At 41.8% G+C, this 21,933-nt stretch overlaps 1 protein-coding gene and 1 long non-coding RNA gene across 2 annotated transcripts in view; one reads left to right on the forward strand and one right to left on the reverse strand.

Annotated features, from left to right (window-relative positions):
• The first annotated feature begins 239 nt into the window (after positions 1–239).
• LOC117013169 (uncharacterized) lies at positions 240–19,903 on the forward strand. The gene is made up of 2 exons (XR_004421285.1): positions 240–395; positions 19,308–19,903. It is a non-coding gene; the product is annotated as an uncharacterized LOC117013169 (long non-coding RNA).
• AKAP10 (A-kinase anchoring protein 10) overlaps positions 19,304–21,933 on the reverse strand; it is a 76,829-nt gene continuing 74,199 nt past the window's right edge. The window contains exon 15 of the mRNA XM_033090049.1: positions 19,304–20,083. Coding sequence (XP_032945940.1) covers positions 20,078–20,083 — 6 coding nt within the window. The 3' untranslated portion in view covers positions 19,304–20,077. The remainder of the gene's footprint in view (positions 20,084–21,933) is intronic.

Raw genomic sequence — 21,933 nt, forward strand, 5'->3', positions numbered from 1 at the left:
TGTAAATTACTGAGTGATAACAGCACTAGGAGCATCTCTTGTTCTAATGAGGTGACTCTGGGTGGCTCCTGGGTGGGGGCTGGTCACCAGAAAGGCCACACCATGATTAGAAGCTTGAAATTTTCAGCCCCAGCCCCCACTCTTCCAGAGAGGGAAGAGGGGCTGGAAATGGAGTTAATGATTGATCATGCCTACGTGAGGAAGCCTCCGTAATGTCCCAGTACCATGGGGTTCAGAGAGCTTCCAGGTCAATGAACACAACCACGAACGAGGAGGATGACGCATCTGAACTCCATGGGGACAGAAGCTCCTGAGCTCGGGACCCTCTGAGCTGTATCTCTTCATCTGGCTGTTCATCTGTATCCTTTATCATAGCCTTTTAAAAACTGGCAAACGTAAGTAAGTGTTTCCCTGAGCTGCTCTAGCCAATTAACTGAGCTTGAAGAAGGGGCCACAGGAACCTCTGATTTGCAGCTGAGTAGGACAGAAGTTGTGGGTAGCCTGGGGACCTAAACTTGCAAAGGGCATTGGAAGTGTGGTGGGAGCAGTCTTGTGGGACTGAGTTCTTAACCTGTGGGATCTGACACTACCTCTTGGTAGACAGTGTCAGAATTAAGTTAAATTGTAGGACATCCAGGTGGTGTCACAGAGAATTGCTTGTGTGGAAAAACCCTCACACATCTGGTGTCAGAAGGGTTGTGTCAGCTGTGTGAGGAGGTGAAAAACTAGGTTTTTTTCTAATACAGTAGGACTATATAATACATACACCCACACTGTCATTTGTCTTAAGAATATTATTTTTCTAAATCTATAATTTACCTGTTGGCTTAGTTTATGGTATTCTTCATGATACATTTTTAATTTTCAAACATATCTTTCTGTTTTTTTGAGTTCTCCTCGCCCCCCGTCTTCTGGGTTTGCTGTCTTAGTTGGGATGTTCTTTATTCCTGCAACTCCCATCAGTTACCCTGGGCAGCAGGGCAGGCACTAGGCCTACCATGATGGAGGCATGCATACGCAAATAGACATATTACAGGAGAGCTACATGTATAGAAGGCTGGCTCTGAGAGTCAAAGTTCAAAATCAGCACAATGGCTCACAGCAGAGTTTATGCAAGACATCTTAGGAAAAAAACATGACTCCTAAGCCAGCAAGATCTTAAAGACGACTTAAGAAAGCTGTGCCAATCAGAGAGGGGCCGGGAACCTTGGAAAAATAAAACAGTAGGGTCGAGAAGACAATGTGGGGAGAGGATATTGGTTAAGATTTTAGGTGCCTTGACGTGAGTGAATGCCTCCAACACCATTTCCCAAGATCAGCAGATAACTTTGGCTCTGATTCCAGCTCGCTTAGTACCCCTGAAGCTTTGGCTTCCCATATGGCTTTGCAGTGCTGCGGCATGTCATGATCTTCTGATACAAGCATTCTAGCCCACCAGACAGTCATTTATTCATTTATTCAACAAGTATTTATGAGTGAACAAAACTGACAAGATGCCTGCCCTCAAGGAGCTTATTCTCTAGTGGGGAAAACAGGCCATAAGTAGGATAAATAAAACTGATAGGATGTTAGCTGTTGACAGGTAACAAGGAGAAAACTGAATCTGGGAAAGGAGATACAAAGTATGGAGGGAAGGATACAATTTTAGAAAAGATGACCAAGGATGGCCTCACTAAGAAGGTGACATCTGAATAAAGACCAGAAGGAAGTAACGGTGTGATCCATGCAGATAGAGGGAGCGCATTTCAAGTTGAAGGAACCGCAAGTTCAAAAGCCCTGAGGCAGGAGCATGCCTGTAGCCCAGTGTGGCTGGAGCTGAGTAACCGAGGGGAAGGGTGATGGAGACGAGGTCACAGAGAAAACACACCAGATGCTATAGGGTCTCATAGATCACAGGACTTTGGTTTTTTCCCTGGGTCAGATAAGAAGACTTTTAGGGTTCTAAACAAGGGCACAACATCATTTGGTTTACTTTTTCTTTTTTTATCGACTTTATTTTATAAAGCAGTTTTAGGTTCACAGCAAAACTGAGGGGAAGGTAGAGAGATTTCCCATATACCCTCTGCCCCCACAGGAACAGCCTCCCGCATTATCAACATCCCCCAGCAGAGTGGGACAGTTTTTAACAAGCATGAACCTACCTTGACACATCATCATCACCCAAAGTCCATAGTTTACTTTAGGGTTCACTTTTGGTGTTGTACATTCTATGGGTTTTGACAAATGTCAAAATTTAGAGAAGTTCCCTTCTATTCCTAGTTTTCTGAACTTTTATCACGATTGGGTATTGGATTTTGTGAAGTGCTCTTTCTGGTTTACTTTTTAACAGTTGAACTTTTCCCATAAATCGATAAATTGACTCTTTGGTGAAATCTGGGAACTTAATTAACATGAACTGTTCTTGAGAAAATCTCTCACCCTGAACTCTGGGTGCTCATGAAATCAGGTTTTTGTAAATTCTCTAGAGGAAGCGCCCCCTAGTGAAGCCTTGGGGAGGACAGTGGGGCTGCCAGCTTCTCCTGAGGTCCCTCCTCCCTTCCCACCTCAGTCAGCCAGTGCGGAGGACAAAGCTCACTCACAGTGTGTCTCAGGGTTTTCCATCTGGTTCCACGGATCTCTGTTTTTTCTGCACCAAGACCATATGCAGTCTAAGATCTTGTTGCCCATGGGTTCTGCCCACATCCTCCACGAGTTTCCCTCCCAAGAGACCCAGCATGTCAATGATGTGGGTAACTTCAGGCAAGGATCCAGGTCAGGTCCCCAGGAGGCAGAGGAGACAGCTTGGGGCCCTGCGGTCAGGACACAACATTCACTTCCTCTTGAGTTGGGTGAAGACATCAAATCAGCAATTCTCACCATGGTAAGGAAAAAAGAAGGAAGTCTCTGTTTTCCAGCACTGGCAATTATAAAACAACTAGAAATAAATCCTCATGATTAGATGCCTCTAATGAGGAACCAAATGTCTGCACAAATGCTGGATCTGCACTATTGAGAGCAGCCTTGGAAATGAGATTATTCGGAAGGGTCTTTGTAATAAACCAAAGAAAACCAATAAACTCTTCACACTCTTCACCAAGACCTTTTGATTACACTACCAAATGTTTCTCAAATCAGTGACCTTCTCTCACTCTGCCATCACCAGCTGCCAAAGCATCACTATCTGCATTTCTACAGGTGACACTAGCTCAGAGATGTGACAGAAAGGCGGAAGATCCCACAGCAAGGATGTGGCACAATATGGAATTGAACCTACTTTCATGCAAACAGCATAGTGTAGATAAAGATTGGCTTCCTGGTGTGCCTTCCACCACCACCAGCCTGAGTTGGACTAGTGGGGCACTTCCCAAAGTTCTTCATCTCAGGAGCCCTTCTAATGTTTAGAATGTTTTGAAGATCTCAAAGAACTTTGTTTGTGAGGGTTATATCTACGGACAGATACTGTATCAGAAGTTAAAAGAGAAATGCTTGAAATATTTGTTTTTTAGTTCATTTAAAAAATACACTCATTAATGTTAACATAAATTACATGTTATATGCAATTATGTAAATATGAAAATGATACTTTTAAAACAAAAAAATTAGTGGGTGTTCTTTTGGATTTTTGCAAATCTCTTTTATGTCTGGCTAAACAGAAGACAGCTGTATTCTCATCTGTTTTTGCATTCAATCTGTTGTTTTGGCTAAAGCATATGAAGAAATTCTGGCCTCAAAGATATACAGTTGGAAAAGGGAGGAGTGTTTTAATAGCCGTGTGGATATTCTTCTTTGATACTGCACCAAAACTTGACAAGTGTTTCTTAAAGGTTAGTTGCAATGTAGAATCTGAAACCATATCAATGAGCTTCTCATACTGTCACGAGTATATTAAAAATCTATCTGTGGATCTTGTATTTTGAATGAATCTTTCACCTACACATGGTTTTGTACATCATGCATTGGTTATTTGGAAAATACTGTTCATTGAGTTATGCAAATCTTCCAAATGTTGACAAGTCATCATATTTTTTTTTATAAATTTTATTGGGCAATATTGGGGAACTGTGTTTCTCCAGGGCCCATCAGTTCCAAGTCATTGTCCTTCAATATAGTTGTGGAGAATACAGCTCAGCTCTAAGTTCAGTTGCTGTTTTCAGTCTTTAGTTGCAGGAGGCGCAGTCCGCCATCCCATGTGGGAATTGAACCGGCAACCTTGTTGTTGAGAGCTTGCGCTCTAACCAACTGAGCCATTCAGCCACCCCCTATATTTTTAAAAATCACCTTTGTTAACCAGATCTTATCAGAAGTGCCTCTACATATTGGGAAGCTATCAAGCTCACGGTAGTGAATACCAGTTTTCCAAAATTCTAATTTTTGTTTGCAAATTCAAACTTTATCCTTGGCAATCAATACTGTTAGTGTTTTCTTTTTTTTTTTTAATTTTTTTTTAATTTATTTTTAATTTATTGGGGTGACAATTGTTAGTAAAATTACATAGATTTCAGGTGTACAATTCTGTATCACATCATCTATAAATTACATTGTGTGTTCACCACCCAAAGTCAGTTCTCCTTCCATCACCATATATTTGATCCCCCTTAACCTCATCTCCCACCCCCCAACCCCCTTACCCTCTGGTAACCACTAAATTACGTTCCCCAGATTAATTTTCAAAACCCCGTGGCCATCTTGTGGTTACTGATTTGTTTTCTAATCCCCTCACCTTCCCCCTTACCCCCACCCCCCCCGCCCATCTAGCAACCCTCAGTTTTTCCTCTTTGTCTCCAAAACTGTTTCTGATTAGTTCATTCACTTATTCTTTTCTTTAGATTCTGCATATAAGTGAGATCATATGGTACTTATCTTTCTCTGTCTGACTTATTTCACTTAACATAATGTTCTCTAGGTCCATCCATGTTGTTGCAAATGGTAAGATTTCTTTCTTCTTTATGGCTGCATAATACTCCATTGTATAAATGTACCACAGTTTCTTAATCCAGTCATCTACCGATGGGCATTTCGGTTGTTTCCATGTCTTAGCTATTGTGTATAGTGCTGCAATAAACATAGGAGTGCATAAAGATTTTTGAATTGGAGTTTTGGATTTCTCCGGATAGATACCTAGGAGTGGAATTACTGGATCATAGGGTAGTTCCATTTTCAGATTTTTGAGATACCTCCATACTGTTTTCCATAGTGGCTGCACCAATATGCAATCCCACCAACAGTGCACAAGCGTTCCCTTTTCTCCACATCCGCGCCAGCACTTGTTGTTTGTTGATTTATTGATGATAGCCATTTTGACTGGGGTGAGGTGGTATCTCATTATAGTTTTTATTTGCATTTCTCTGATGGTTAGTGAGGTTGAGCATTTCTTCATATGTCTGTTTGCCATCTGTATGTCCTTTTTAGAAAAATGTATCTTCAAGTCCTCTGCCCATTTTTTAATTGGGTTGTTTGGTTTTTTGGAGTTGAGTTTTTTATAGATTTGTGATATTAATCCCTTATCAGATATATCATTGGCAAATATCTTTTCCCATTCAGTAGGATCCCTTTTTGTTTTATTGATGGTTTCCTTTGCTGTGAAAAAACTTTTTAGTTTGATATAATCCCACATGTTTATTTTTTCTCTTACTTCCCTCACGCGAGGGGATATATCAGTAAAAATCTTACTCCGGGTAATGTCTGTGAAGTTTCCTCCTATATTTTCTTCTAGGTATTTTATGGTTTCAGATCTTACATTTAAGTCTTTAAGCCATTTTGAATTTATTTTTGTATATGGTGTAAGGAGGTGGTCCAGCTTCATTTTTCTGCATGTGTCTGTCCATGTTTCCCAGCACCATTTATTGAATAGACTGTCTTTACCCCATCGTACATTCTTGCTTCCATTGTCGTAGATTAAATGGCCATATAGGCATGGATTTATTTCTGGACTCTCTATTCTGTTCCATTGGTCTATGTGTCTGTTTTTATGCCAGTACCATGCTGTTTTGATTACTGTAGCCTTGTAGTATAATTTGAAGTCAGGTATTGTTATATCTCCCACTTTGTTCTTATTTCTCAAGATTGCTGAGGCTATACGGGGTCTTTTATGGTCCCATATAAATTTTAGGATTATATGTTCTACTTCTGTGAAAAACGTCCTTGGTAGTTTGATAGGAATTGCCTTAGGCAGTATGGACATTTTAACTATATTAATTCTTCCTATCCATGAACATGATAAGTGTTTCCATCTATTTATATCTTCTTTCATTCCTTTCTTCAGTGTCTTATAATTTTCTGAGTACAGATCTTTTACTTCTTTGGTTAAATTTATTCCCAGGTATTTTATAGTCTTTGGAGCAATTGTAAATGGGATTGTTTTTTTAATTTCTCCTTCTGATGTTTTATTATTGGTATATACAAATGCAACTGATTTCTGAATATTAATTTTGTATCCTGCTACTTTACTAAATTCATCTATCAGCTCTAACAGCTTCTTGGTGGAGACTTTAGGGTTCTCTATATATAGTATCATGTCATCTGTATATAATGATAATTTTACTTCCTCCTTACCAATTTGGATGCCTTTTATTTCTTTTTCTTGTCTGATTGCTGTGGCTAGAACTTCCAGCACTATGTTGAATAGAAGTGGAGATAGTGGGCAACCTTGCCTTGTTCCTGATCTTAGGGGGAATGGTTTTAGCTTTTCCCTGTTGAGTATGATGTTAGCTGTGGGTTTGTCATATATGGCCTTTATTATGTTGAGATATGATCCCTCTATTCCCACTTTCTTAAGGGTTTTTATCATAAATGGCTGTTGGATTTTATCAAGTGCTTTTTCTGCATCTATTGATATGATCATGTGATTTTTATTTTTCATTTTGTTAATGTGGTGTATCACATTAATTGATTTGCGGATGTTGAAACACCCTTGCATACCAGGGATGAATCCCACTTGATCATGGTGTATGATCTTTTTAATGTATTGCTGAATTCTGTTTGCTAATATTTTGTTGAGGATTTTTGCATCTATGTTCATTAGAGATATCGGCCTGTAGTTTTCTTTTTTGTGGTGTCTTTGTCTGATTTTGGGATCAGGGTGATAGTGGCTTCATAAAAAGTGTTTGGGAGTCTTCCCTCCTTCTGGATTTTTTGGAAGAGCTTGAGGAGAATAGATGATAATTCTTTTTTGAACGTTTTGTAAAATTCACCTGTAAAGCCATCTGGTCCAGGGCTTTTGTTTGTTGGGAGATTGTTGATTACTGATTCAATTTCCCTGGTGGTAATCAATCTATTCAGGTTTTCTGTTTCTTCTTGAGTTAGCCTTGGAAGGTTGTACGCCTCTAGAAAATGGTCCATTTCTTCCAGATTGTCAAATTTGTTGGCATATAGTTGCTCATAGTAATTTCTTAAAACTTTTTGTATTTCCGCGGTGTCCGTTGTCACTTCTCCTCTTTCATTTCTGATTTTATTAATTTGGGTCCTCTCTCTCTTTTTTTTAATGAGTCTGGCTAAAGGTTTGTCAATTTTGTTTATCTTCTCTAAGAACCAACTCTTGGATTCATTGATCTTTTGTATTGTTTTTCTGGTTTCTATTTCATTTATTTCTGCTCTGATCTTTATTATCTCCTTCCTTGTGCTCCCTTTGGGCTTATTTTGCTGTTCTTTTTCCAGATCCCTTAAGTGTGAAGACAAACTGTTGATTAGTGATGTTTCTTGTTTCTTTAGGTAGGCCTGCAAAGCTATGAATTTCCCTCTTAGGACTGCTTTCGCAGCATCCCATAGATTTTGGGTCGTCGTGTTTTCGTTTTCGTTTGTCTCGAGATATCTTTTGATTTCTTCCTTGATCTCCTGCTTGACCCATTCATTATTTAGTAATAAGTTATTCAGCCTCCATGAATTGGTGTGTCTTCCAGTTTTTTTCCTGTAGTTCATTTCTAATTTCATAGCATTGTGGTCAGAGAAGACAATTGGTATGATTTCAATTTTCTTAAATTTATCAAGACTTGTTTTGTGGCCTAACATATGGTCTATCTTGGAAAATGTTCCATGTGCGCTTGAGAAAAACGTGTATTTTGCAGCATTGGGGTGAAATGTTCTGAAAATATCGATTAAATCCAAGTGGTCCAATGTATCATTTAAGGCTGTTGTTTCCATATTGATTTTCTGTCTGGAAGACCTGTCCTTTGTTGTCAGAGGTGTGTTGAAGTCCCTTACTATGATAGTGTTACTGTTGATCTCTGTCTTTATGTCAGTCAGTACCTGTTTTATATATTTAGGTGCTCCTATGTTGGGTGCATAGATGTTTACTAGGGTTATGTCCTCTTGTCGGATCGATCCCTTTATTATTATATAGTGCCCATCTTTATCTTTTAGTATGTTCTTCATTTTAAAGTCTATTTTGTCAGATATAAGTATTGCAACTCCAGTTTTTTTCTCATTTCCATTTGCATGAAATATCTTACTCCAACCCTTCACTTTCAGCCTGTGTGTGTCTTTTGTTCTGAGGTGAGTCTCTTGTATACAGCATATACAAGGGTCTTGCTTTCTTATCCAGTCAGCCACCCTATGTCTCTTGATTGGAGCATTTAATCCGTTTACATTTAAAGTGATTATTGATAGGTACATAGTTACTGCCATTTTTTAAATTTGTAGTTAGGTTGTTTTGATCTTTTGATCTTTCTTCTATTTACAGAAGTCCTTTTAGTATTTCTTGCAATGCTGGCTTGGTGGTAATAAATTCCTTCAGCTTATTTTTTTCTGGAAAGCTCTTTATCTCTCCATCAACTTTAAATGATAGCCTTGCTGGATAAAGCAATCGAGGTTGTAGGCCTTTGTTTTCCGTCACTTTGAGTATCTCCTGCCACTCCCTCCTGGCCTTCAATGTTTCTGTAGAAAAGTCATTTGATAGTCTTATGGGAGTTCCCTTGTATGTAACCCTCTGTCTTTCTCTTGCAGCTTTTAGGATTCTCTCTTTGTCTTTAAGCTTTGCCATTTTAACTATAATGTGTCTTGGTGTGGACCTGTTTGGGTTTATCCTGGTTGGAACTCTCTGCACTTCCTGGGCTTGTATGTTGGTTTCCTTCATCAGGTTGGGGAAGTTTTCGGACATTATTACTTCAAATATGTTCTCAATCCCTTGCTTCCTCTCTTCACCTTCTGGTATTCCTATGATGCGCATGTTGTTGCGCTTCATGTTATCCCAGAGGTCTCTTAAGCCATCCTCATTGTTTTTTATTCTTTTTTCTTTCTGTTGTTCCGTTTGGGTATCTCTGCTACCTTTTCTTCTAAGTCACTGATTCGATCCTCTGCTTCATCTAACCTGCTGGTAATTCCTTCAAGTGAGTTCTTAATTTCGGTAATTGTGTTCTTTAGTTCTAACTGGTTGTTCATTATGATTTCTACATCCTTCTTTATGTCTTCTCTAAGCTCCTTAAACATTCTTATCACCAGTGTTCTGAACTCTGTCTCTGAAAGGTTGGTTACCTCTGCTTCATTTGGTTCCAGTTGTGGAGGTTTCTTCTGTTCTTTTATTTGGGACGTGTATCTTTGTTTCCCCATTCTGGCTGACTCTCTGTGTTTGTTTTGATGTATTAGGTAGCTCCCCTAGAGTTCTTAGTTCTTGCTAGGTTATCTTATATAGTATGTGTCCTTTATATGTGACTGGCACTACTTTGTTCTTCTCCTCTGCGTGTGCTCCAAAGGTGACTCTTGTGTTGTGTATATTGTCCTGTTCAAGAAGATCTTTAATTGCTTTTTGCTTGTGAGTAGGTGGGGTTAACGCCTAGGCTGACTCGTTGTGAGACTTGGCTCTGCCCACCACAGGGCATTCTGCTGCGTGAGGGTTGACCACTTAAATGTGGTTTGGCCTCTATGGGCTCTAGTGCCTGCAGAGAATTCCCTCTGGGTGTGTGACTTGTAGGTCAAACCCAGTAGTACTCTGGTTTGGTCTGGAGTTGGCCTCTGGATATGTTGAATCTTGTGCCTCTTAAACTGGGCCCTGGTAGGGCAGTTTCAGAACAAAGCAAATCACCAAGCACAACAACAACAACAACAAAACTCAAATACATTCACATGTAAAAACACCCGATAACCCCCACTCGACACAGGCAAAGATATCAAAGCTATAAAGATAAAGCAAAACAAAACAAAGCAAAACAAAAAGCAGTGCCAGTCTTGGCTTAAGCTCACCAAGTAATGTCCAGGTTGTCCTCTGCTGTAGCCCCCTGCTTATTGCGCAGGCAGAGCCGGTCACCTGGTGCCCAGAGTGACTTTGGGACTGTAGATTTAAATGCGTGGGCCTGAGGGGTCTGGATGACAGTTTTTACAAAGTCAGTGCAGTTTCTGCCCTTGCCTGCACATATGCTCACTGAGAGCAGCACCACCAGCCCCGTGTCCAGTACTCCTGAGTCTTAGGGCACTTCTTCAGTGTGTGTGTGTATGGGGGGTGTGGGCGGGAGATTTCTGAGCTGCTGAAAGCCCAGAGCTGGGTCTGCTGCTTACTGCTGATCCCTGGGAGTGTCTTGGCAGTTGCACTTGCCCCGCCCTAGGTAGGCCAGAAAGGGTGGGGGCTGGGGATGGAGGGGTCTTCTCTCTCCCAGTCCAGCCACGCGTCACCCTCTTCCCGCAGGCCAGAAAAGATGGTGGCTGGGGTTGGAGGAGTCTCTTCTCTCCTAGTCCAGCCAAAATCACACTCTTCCCGGCCTCTTCCCTGGGTCAGTGCTGCCTGTGAGTCTTCCCAGAGCCTGAGCACTACTACGGCTCCTCTGTAATCTGACACTACTCCTCAGTTCAGGGGCCAGTTTAAGTCTCTGGAAGGATGGGGGTAGGATTGGGGGGGGAGGGGCCCAGGTATGGGGTCTGTGTTCTTTGTCCACATCAGGGCCCGCTAGCTGCCCTTCTGGCGGAAGAAATCAGCCATGGGACGCAGGGAAAGAGCCCACCTCCTGGTCTCTGTGCTCTCCGTTCCGCCCTGGGATCCCGTGCGTGCCCGGAGCTGCGGGTGCCACCGCGGTTTTCGCCGCCGCAGCCGCTGCCAGTCGAGACCCCACCGCGGGCCTGCGCGTTTTCACTCCGCTCCCTTCCTTCCTTCCTTCCCCTGCTCGCCCAATTAGCACACCTTCAAGTAATCCTTCCAAGAGTCTCTTAGCTGTTCTGTGTGATGAGCAAAGAGCTCTTTGATGGGTTATAGGTCCCGTTTGTAATAAGATCCGGAGGAGAACTCAGAAAGTGCGCCCCGCTGCTGCCATTCCTCCAAATGTCAGTGTTTTCTTCTTGAAGAGACAGGCTTTCATTCATTTTCAAGAAACTGTCTTTTAAATACCCACGTGTGAATAACCACTTTGTCAGTTGTCCTCTCTTGGTAGTCCATGACAACGGTGACTGGTTGTGCTCACTACTCAAACACCAGCAGAGTGCTTTTCCTGGAGACAAGCATGATACTTCAGTGTGCAGAAGGGCTTTATGCATACTTCCCTTTTTGTCCTCTGTGTTAATAAACATGTATTAATAGATGGAAATTTAATGAAATAAAATCATCAAGGACATTCTTATGGGAAATTGGCTTTTTTTTTTTTAATGGCAAGTTCTTGTTGGTGAAGCATATGACTACTGATAGTTTAGTGTCACTGTCCAGATTCCTGCTAAAGGACCAGAAGTCTCACCCACCCTTGCTTTAATTATCACTGCAAAGATTCACGTGGTGAAAAGACAGTATCTTTGTTATTGTGAAAATAGTTTTGACCTTGCTGACCTCCTGAAAGGGTCTCAGGACACTCACACACCTGCAAGTCACACCTCGTGAACTGCTGGCTATCACAAGAGAGAGACATCTCCACATCAGCCTCTTGCTAGGAGCAGGCAGGGAGCCCTTCAGCCTGACACACAGAAAGGCTTAGTTCTGATCCTAGGCAGATGGAAGGCCATCAGCTGGGCCTGGTTCATTTAAAGCCAACCTTCCCCACCTCCCCGTCATCTCCTGGGCCATGGTCAAAACCCAGACCTTTCCTGGGAAGCGCTCACTCACATCCGCTGGAGCACAGGCCCAGAACCGACCCTGCCTGATGCCAAACTGGATGCTGTGAGAGGTGTGCTCAGGGGGACTCAGATGGACTGAGCATCAGGGAAGGCTTCTCGAGGAGGAGGCGGAGGAGGAAGTAAACCAGCCTTCAAAGATGAGGAGAAGGACTTCTGTAGGCAGACGGTGGCGTAGGTCATTTTAAATTGTGGGCATTGAGCAAAGGCACAGGCTATGAGGTGTAAAAGCCCACCAAGGAAAGAATGGGGAGAGGTGTACTTTATGGTCCACTGTCCCAAGGTCTAGAAAGCTAGGTCACTCAGGGCCTTAAATGCTAAATAAGGAATTTGGACTTTATTCAGCAGACAACAGGGAGTTCATTTACGATATAAGTGATCCTATACTTAAGGCAAATCCCTAGTTTCCTAATGAAAAAAATTAAGGTATCAATCTGAGTATTTAAACTTTTTGGAATGTTGATAAAATAGTCAGACATCTAGTTATAATATCTAGTTTATTAGTTACACATGCATATTTAAAATAACATTATGTAGAATAATACAGTAATACAAAATATTGCTTTTTCCCTTCCATTCACACTTCAAGTAACAATTTTACTCAAACTCTACATGCATCTTGGACATCAGTGTCTTCATCACTCTTTAGAGCCAGTTTCTTGAGGCGTATCTCCTTCAGTTGCATCTAAGTTGAGATGCAGCCTTTTAAACTACTTGTATGACAATGTCATTGGAAAGTTTGATCCAAGTCATGATGTTAGGACTGTCCTCCCCCACCCTAACTTACATGTAGGTGCATGTTTATAGTTCTTACAACAAAACTATGTACTCATTTATTGCTTTTGAAATTGCTCTTTAAAAGGCTGGTTTACAAAACCTAACTCGTATACTAGTGAGGGAATACTCCCTGGAATATCTACTAAATTTCTTCCCTTCCCTTTCTTAACCCATTCCAATAGGAGGAATGTATAATCATACACAACTTGCATCATTTGAGGTTGTTGTGGGCCAAAATGTGAGGAGAAACCAGAGGTAGAGCGGTTGCAGGAGACAACAAAGTCTAATTATGGGTGTAACTTCTTGGGAACAGAAAAGGACAGAGAAATCTAGGTTGGGTTGTTGGGTGGATCATCATCATGGACAGGGGTTTCCTGGGGTGAGGATGAAGGAGCAATGAAAGCTAGGAGTGGTACCTCAAAGACCTGGAGAAAGACAGCCAGGAGTGTCCTGGAGCCGAGCAGGTGGCAGGGATGAGAGGACACCCTCCCCAGGGAGCAATGGAGAAAGTGGAACAAAGATATGCAAGCAGCACTGGCTGGGAGCAGCAGGTCATGGACAATAATGCTGAGACAAAGTCCTGGTCTGGTTGGGGGTGGGGAGTGGCCAGAATGTGTCAGGACTGTGAAGAAATTATGGTGTCTTAAGGGAAAAGATACATGCAGATGTCCCGGGGAAAGACTGAGATGATCAGGAAATATGTGGAATGCCAAAGGGGGGGTCCACCTAGACTTTGAGCCCCCTTCCTCCCAACAGGTTCCTTGCTCACTCCCATAATACTCATCACATGAATTGTCATTATTTGTTTTCTAGACTGCAAGGAGTGTAGGCAGTATGTTTGTCCTGGGTACTGCAAGTACCTCAGCAAGTAGAACAGGCATAAAACAGGCCCTCAAGAAATATGTGCTGAAGGAACAGAAAGGAGGGAGAAGTGAAGAGGGGAAGAAAGTAAGAATGAGGCACCAATGGCCCATGGGAGGGACTTGAAAAGGACAGCAGAAGAGACAGGCCAGGAAAGGCATGGCATGGTCAGGAGGACTTCAGAGGTCAGGTGGCATCAAGGACATGGGGGAAAACTAGAAGGAAATGGATCAGACAGCATTTGTGCATTAGGTTCCACTGGGACCTTGGGTGTGATCCCAGCAGCCCTTATTCTCAGCCCTAGAGGAGTATGTCAGCTGCACTGTCCCCAGCAAAGGCACGGAGGCCGGGGAGCCGAAGACCCTGGGGCAGAGACTGGTCTGTGGCCTCTTCTAAGCCTTACCCCGGGGAAGACTTGACTCCGTGGTCTCATACCTGCCCACTGACTGAGACAGTGGTGTGGTGTTTGAGTGCTCTCAGCCTTGATAAACATCTGAATACTAATACAAAATTTATGTGCTTGAGTGAATCATGAGTAATAGGTCTCAAACTACATTTTTGTGTAGCATGGATATTTCCAATAAAAAGGAATGAAAATATTCATTTCCCAATTTACAGGAAAGAGTGTAAGGCAGTGATTCTCAAAAGTGTGGTCTCTGGAGCAGCAGTGGCATCATCTGAGAACCTGTTAAAAAAGAGAATTCTCTGGCTCCACCCCAGACCTACTAAAATCCTACCAAGACTGTGGGGGTTAGGTTCAGCAATCTGCTTTAACAAGTTCTCCAGGGGATCATGATGTACATGAAAGTTTAAGAACTAATGCTTTAAGGTAATAGATGGAATATTTTTAAAGCCACAATCCCCTAAATTTTTCTTAAACCGTGGACATCTGCTATACTAGTCTTTAGTGAATAAAGCAGCAAAATGACAGAAGAGCCAACAATTTGCAGTACAACAGAACAGTGGGGAAGAGGGCAGTCTTGCTGCCTGGATTTGATTCCTTGCTGTAAGACCCTGGAGAAATTCCTTTACCTCTCAAGCCTCAGTCGCCTTGTTTATAACAAGGGAAAAGTACTATTTTAAGACTGTCATATGGATCAAGTGAGATGGTGCCTGGCATACAGTAAGTACTCAGTTATGCTGGTTATTATTATTATCATTAAAACTCAGGGGGGCCGGCCCGGTGGCTCAGGCTGTTGGAGCTGTGCTCCGAACTCCGAAGGCTGCCGGTCCGATTCCCACATGGGCCAGTGGGCTCTCAACCACACGGTTGCCGGTTTGACTCCCGCAAGGGATGGTGGGCTGCGCCCCCTGCAACTAGCAACGGCAACTGGACGCTGAGCTGCGCCCTCCACAACTAAGACTGAAAGGACAACAACTTGAAGCTGAACGGCACCCTCCACAACTAAGATAGAAAAGGACAACAATCTTGACTTGGAAAAAAGTCCTGGAAGTACACACTGTTCCCCGATAAAGTCCTGTTCCCCTTCCCCAATAATCTTAAAAAAAAAAAAAAAAATAAGACTCAGGAGCTAATCAGCTCAATGGCTAGCTAGGTTTTTCCCAGGTCAGGATTTTATATCACATGCATGGAATAACTTCACACTCGTTTCTGGTTTCTAAGAAATCACATTTACCACAGCTCTGCAGAACCCCAAGGGAATGGGGCTGAGACTGAGCCAGTGGCCTCCTTTTAGCCTTAACCTACTCAGAGCGACTTGCCGTGAGAGCCTCAGATATCAAGCTGCCTACCCCTATGTCAACCAGATGCTCAACACCTGAGTGTGTCTAGTCTTGCAATGAGTAAATGAGTCCTTGAGGGGCTCTGTAAGGCAGGCACTTGCAAAAGGGGGAGGTGAGAGGTCATGGAAGGGCAACCCCTCTACCTGTGGGTCTCCCTATGAGTCCAGCAAGCTTGATGACTTCCAGCAAGACTTTGGAAGGAAAAGGTGCTGAAGCATAGGCTCAAAAGATCATCTTGAGTCAAAAATACTAGTCCACATTAGACGAAATTTCCATCTTCTATCTCCTCCTCTGTCGAATGGAAGCTCCAAGGGGCCCAGAAGTTTGTTTTATTTAGCGAATGAACATTTGTAAACCAGTAGTTCTGTAACTGGAAGGAACAAAAGTTGCCTTTGTCAAGATGCTCGTTGCCAAACCTAAGATCTGGGTGGAACTCTTGGACTTTGGTGAGCCCACAGGCTGGGCGCCTGCTAAGAGCTACGCCTGGTTTGGAGACCCAAAGTGTTTTTCAGCTAGAGCCTTTTTCACATGTCTGGCATGTGGGATTCCTACTGTGATACAGTCAAAGGCCAGTTTGGGATCAATGAGGAGTGAGCTAAAGGTACATTCAAGGTAGGTGACTCGGGTATCTGAAGGTGGGGGGAAACGCCAGTCACCACAATCCTCTTACTTGCTTCTTGGTAAATCCCAGCCCCCTTCAAGCTTAACTTAAGCCCATTCTTTCCAGGCACCTTGCCTACCCACCACAGGCTGGGCCCAGAGGCCCTGCTGCCCAGACTGTGCTTGCAAATGCTATTCAGAGACAACTAAGTAGCAGTCCTACAGGCGCCCGTGGTGCCCGGGGGTGGTGGATGCATTACCAACCAGCTTTCAGCAAGGGGCTTAATCGTTCAGGTGAGTTCTGACACCAACCGTGCGCCAGAGTCGGCAGTTTGAAGGTAACAGACTGAGGAAATATTTGCAAAAAATTACTAAGGCAGAAATACTCACAACCCTGTGTGACAGGTAAGCCGATAGGCTTCTTCCTCCCTGAACATAAAAGCCTCTGGACCTTTGCTCTCCCTCCAATGCCCTCCACGGCCCTTTCCACATGTCCAAAATCCACAGTATCGTACCTCCAACTATGAGCCATTCCCAATCCTGCCCAAGCAGAGAGGCCTCCTAAGTGCCCACAGCACTCACCTGTAAAGGGCCTTATAGGGTAACTGTTAGTGTGGGTCTCCTAAGTTGTAACCTTGAAAGGTGTTCCTGGGATTTACTGCCACTCAGCCAATGGCCGGAGACCTTGCCTAGTACATAGAAGTGGTCAGCATTCACAAACTTTCTAATTATTGCCCACCATCATTTTAAGCTTTTATCAGTTACTCACTGATAGAAATGCCCTCTATTTCTGGGCTTATTATAGTTGCTAAAAGTGGGGATGGTGTTTGCCCTTTAGAAGGATGTTGGGAAGTATGAAAAGGCCCTGGTCCAGAAGGCCTGAGTTCTAATGGTGACCATCCCACAACAGGGCAAGGACCTACCCTTTTCCTGGGATTTAGTAACTCCTCCCTGTAAAAATGAAGGAATGTCTTTTAGTTTCATTAGTTTAGGATTCCATTTGATGGAATACACAAAATGACCAAGAAAGGTTTACTCAAGAATCCTCCAGAATTCAGTGGTATTTGGCAAACACATTGAGCACACACGATCATTAGTAATCAGAGCAGTCTGACAGTATTTTAGTCAAGGTCCTTTTGGTAGCATGTAATAAAAAACTCACTTCAGATTGATTTTTAAAAAGCCAAAATTCACTCTAAGGCTACCTGAGGGGTTAACGGAGTCCATGACAAGGATGCAGGGCTAGATCCAGAAACCAGCAAAGTCCTCAGGGCTACCAAGGCAGCTCCTCTCAGACGCACTTTCTCTCATGTCTCTGGATTTCTTTTAAATTTCTTTGCTTGTCCATGTAGCACTGGCTCACAGGTCTTAACTTTTTAAGTGCCCCATCCAAGCCACCATCCCAGATGGTGTATGGTATCCCTCCTTCCCCCTGCAAAATTCTTAAGATAAAGAATTTTCTTGGGCCTGTTTGGATCAGGAGATCAACACTGGTCCAATCATCTGGCATAAGGGGGAGGGGAGTAGAGGAGGGAAAAAGTCAATGTGTATGAACATGGTCAGTGTGGGTCAGGCAGGTACCCCAAACAATGTCATTTGAGACAGGTCAACCACTTCATCCGGTGTTTAGCTATCATCAGTACTTAAATAAAACAGCAAACAAGAATATAATTTTCTACAATTCAGAGTTTCCTTCCCCTCCAAAATCCTACTGAACTTGTTAAAGCTCCAGCACTGTCAATTACTTATGTATCATAAAGCTCTAATGAATACTGAAGCCAAGTAGAAAAAGCTATAAAACGTTTCTCCCTGTTTTATTGCTCTTCACTGGACTTGGTTGACATTTGCTTTTTACTTGCATCCAATCTTATAGGAGTGATAAAGACACACCAAGTTTCTCACTAACATCTTTTCCAACAATTTGTGTTGATACCAATAATATGATAAAGATGGATATTCAACTGATTCCTTGAACCTAAAAAAACCCTGCCAGGGAGTCCTATTTTGTGGGCACACAGCATAGAGCCTGGAACACGGTGGGTGCTCAATGCTACATGAATTCCAATTTAAAAATAAGTACAAGGATCTACTTGAGATCAAATACTAAATCTGGCTAATAATTTGAGGTCACATTCTGCTTCTGTGCTCCATAGCAGGTGGGGAAGAAAAAAGTAACCTAGTCTCACACTGCTATTCTTCTCAGAAGAACCACACAAACTATTGACATCTCTAGCTCAGAAGTACAAAAATGTATACAAAGAAATGCCTAATATTATCTTAACTGAAAGCAATAGTTTAAATAGCCTAGAGTCTTACAGAAAATATTATTCCAAAACATGCAGAGGCAGCAAGAGTCACCCAAAACTACATTTTATTCTATGATCTTTATATTGCTTTTCTGTTACTTAAAGATCAAAGCAAAGTGAAATGGATGGAAATATTTTGTTAAAAGAACAAAACGGGTTAATCACAGCATATACACCTCATAAAAGCTCAGGTCTGTGCCATACAGTCAACACAGGCTAGATCCAGTAGTGGTTCATGTTCTGGGTTTTTATAAAGCAAATGGAAATATTTGGAAGAATCAACACATTTCAATAGAAGAGCCATAAATGTCCTGAAAGCAGAAAGTTGACACAATTTTAAATATAATTCATATATATATATATTTTAAAATCAAACACAATTAAATAGAATATGGTTTAAGTACATGAAGACTTCAGCTTTAGAAGGATAACAGAGGTGGTACATAGTACCAAAAACTTGTACACAGCCTTTTTGCTTCTTCTGTTGATGGAACAGTGTGCCTTTATATAATCAAATATTGCAATGGAATAAATTCTCTTTCATTCAAGACTTTCTCAAGGACAGAGGTGATTAATAATTAAATATTATATATATATAGATATAGATATAGACATATCCATATATAAATTTCTTTTTTGCAAAGTCTGAGCGAAAGCAGTAACACCTAAGAGACCGTTCTTTCCCCTCAATCACGTGCGCTGAGGAAGCACTGGCATCCTGGCCAGTGGAGTGTTCGCCGACAGGGTAGACCCGCTGACGGCAGCGTAGTCCAGACCCAGAAGCCAACTGAGCAGAAGTGAGGTGAAGAGTCTCTTACTGTCCTAAAGACAGAAAAAAAAAAGGCCACCAAATGCACACTTCCCAGCTCACAGCAAAAAAGGGGAGACAGTCAAAACAGTGCTTTTCCTCCCCCAACCACTGCCTGCCCACCTTCTTAAAAGCCTCATATAACTTGGGAATAAACGTTTTGTTCAAGGTACCAGAGCGGGAACACTGGAGTGACTGATACTGTTTATTCCCCCCTACAGGTATTCTAAAGGGAAAGTTAAATAACCTGGAGCACGGAGTTCCAGAGGAGCAAGTTCAATACTCGAAGTAAAGGACACTCACCCTTTGGTTAGTAGGGGATAGACTAGCTTTAAGTATACTGCATCTCAGGAGCAACTAAAATGTGAAAATTGTATACTGTCACCAACAGGAAGAAGAACGTCAGCTTCCTTCCAAATGAATGCCTCTGTGAAGGAAGACTACACAGTGAGCCTTGCCCCGTTTCATCGAAGAGAAACAACCTTCTAGCACCACATGGCCACTCTGAGCTGCCGGCTCGCGGAGGGGCTGACTCCCGTTTGTTTTAAGAGCAAAGCAAAGCACCTCTGGTACCTGCTCTGTGTTGTTAGGGAGGCGTTACCGCTACAGAATGTGCAGCAAGTATCAGCTCTGTGCTCATCTGCCTCCCACAGTATGTGGTCCCTCTCTATTCCAGTGGATGAAACCTCTCTCATGAATGGGTTATTGCCATTGAAAAACTACTAATTCTTCTAGTAATGTAAACAATACCGCTTTGTCTCTTTATGACTTTCACTGTGTGAACATCATGTGCAGCAAATAAGTCTACATGTCACTCTGCTTATGGTGGAAGTCTAGGATTGTCTGTCATTCTTTCTTGGGAACAACAGTGATATATCAGTGAAAAGAAATACAGTGCTTTGTTTTCATTGGCTGTGTTGAAGAATCCAACCAAAAGAAAAAAAGTTCTCTCATTTTTCAAAAGCAGATTTCCTTTATCTCAGGTATTGAGTCATAGCTGAAAAAACAAAAAAGAAAATGGTAAGGTACATTTCTATAACCAGTGATACGTTTTGTTACAGGCTAAGGAGGAAGGGAACCATCATGTAGTATTTACTATATACCAGCATTTATGATAGCCAGAATCTGACAATGATGTGTCAGGTAAAATACTACAATTATATTTACATATGTGTGAACGGAAGCTTGAAGAGGTTAAGCAACTCACCTTAAGGTTACATAACAAGGACTGGCACCTATACTCATTTTACCTTTTTGGTTTGGCAATAGATATTAGAACAGAATATCTCCTTTTTGACAGAGTAATTCTTCTCTAGGAATTAATCCAACATCCTCCTCATAAGAGAGGGCACTTATATACACAGGCATTCATAAAGTATTGTTTGTAACAGGGAAAAACTCAAACCAACCTAAATGGCCACCCACAGGGGGTTCATTAAATGAAGACAGAGCCATGACATGGAATAGACCAATGCCTTTAGAAAGCAAAAAAGACCAAGCTCATGAGACTGAGTCCCTGCTTACTCATAGCACTGTGGAGTAAATAAACATCACAGAAGACTTAGTCCTTGCTATTTGTAAGATGGGACATACACACATGAAACAATTCAGTAATGCTGCGAGGTAGTTTACATTAAATGCCAACTACATTCTATAAGCAAACACATGTAGAATAAGAGATTAAAAGAAGAGAGGTATCTACATAGGATAAAGAGGCTGGCCATTCCTTTATGGAAGTAGGACTTGTCATGTTCATAAAATCAAGGAATGAGAATTAGAAGGCGATCTTACTAGATTTTCTACCATGTTTCCCCAAAAATAAGACTCGGTCTTACATTAATTTTTGCTCCAAAAGACGCATTAGGGCTTATGTTCAGGGGCTGTCATCCTGAAAAATCACGCTAGGGCTGTTTTCCGGTTAGGTCTTATTTTTAGGGAAACACGGTAGTCCAATTTATCTGATCTACTGACGAAGAAACAAGGAACTGGGAAAGGAAAATAACTTCAAAAGGTCACACATTTTGACTAAAAATGGACTAAACTAATTCTGCTAGCCTAGTGCTTCTTCTACACCAGTATATTGCTGACCCCTAAAGGGCAGGCAGGACAGACATCCTGACCAAAGAGAAGGCCTAGCAAGCTTAAAAAATAAAATATAGCAAAATATTATCTGTTTATCCTAAAAATGAAAAGCACATGGTAATAAAATCTGAATATACAACTCAAACAAAAAGCTTAATTTTAAACATCTGCTTTCCAAAATGGTTTCTAAAAAACATTTTCATATTGTCAAACATCTTACCACCCACATAATAATGGGGAATCACAAAAATAACTACCTTACACTTCTTTATACACTTTCATCTTGCTTTTTGCTATTTTAGGTTTGACTGAACCAGTAAAGATAAACATAGACCAAAATTATAACCCTTATATAGAAAAGAGGATAAAGTCTACAAAAGTGGAAAGAGCTATGGCATGAAGCAGCTTTGTGAAAAGTTCAAAATTAAACCAAGCTCTGGTAATGACGATTCTTAGAGTAAAAAGTTGGCTAGAAAGTTAACAAGGAAAGGGTGATGGCTGAACCTAAATAGAAATTCAAGCCCTCCAAACTACTGGGGTTTATTAAGGGCTATCATCTGAACATATTTAACTCTGATTCCTAATTTTTGCTAAGATAAATGAGAGAGGAGTTTAATGCCTTTACAAAGAATATGAACAGAAATTCTCCTATCACAGTAAGTCTTTGTGAATCTACTAAAGTTAGAGAAAGTAAAACTGTTGAACGAATTGGGAGTGTTTGGCTTGAAGAAAATACTGGGAGGGGATTAAGTGGCTCTCTTCAAT

This window comes from Rhinolophus ferrumequinum, chromosome 21 (assembly GCF_004115265.2).
Source record: "Rhinolophus ferrumequinum isolate MPI-CBG mRhiFer1 chromosome 21, mRhiFer1_v1.p, whole genome shotgun sequence".
Classification (NCBI taxonomy): Eukaryota; Metazoa; Chordata; class Mammalia; order Chiroptera; family Rhinolophidae; genus Rhinolophus; species Rhinolophus ferrumequinum.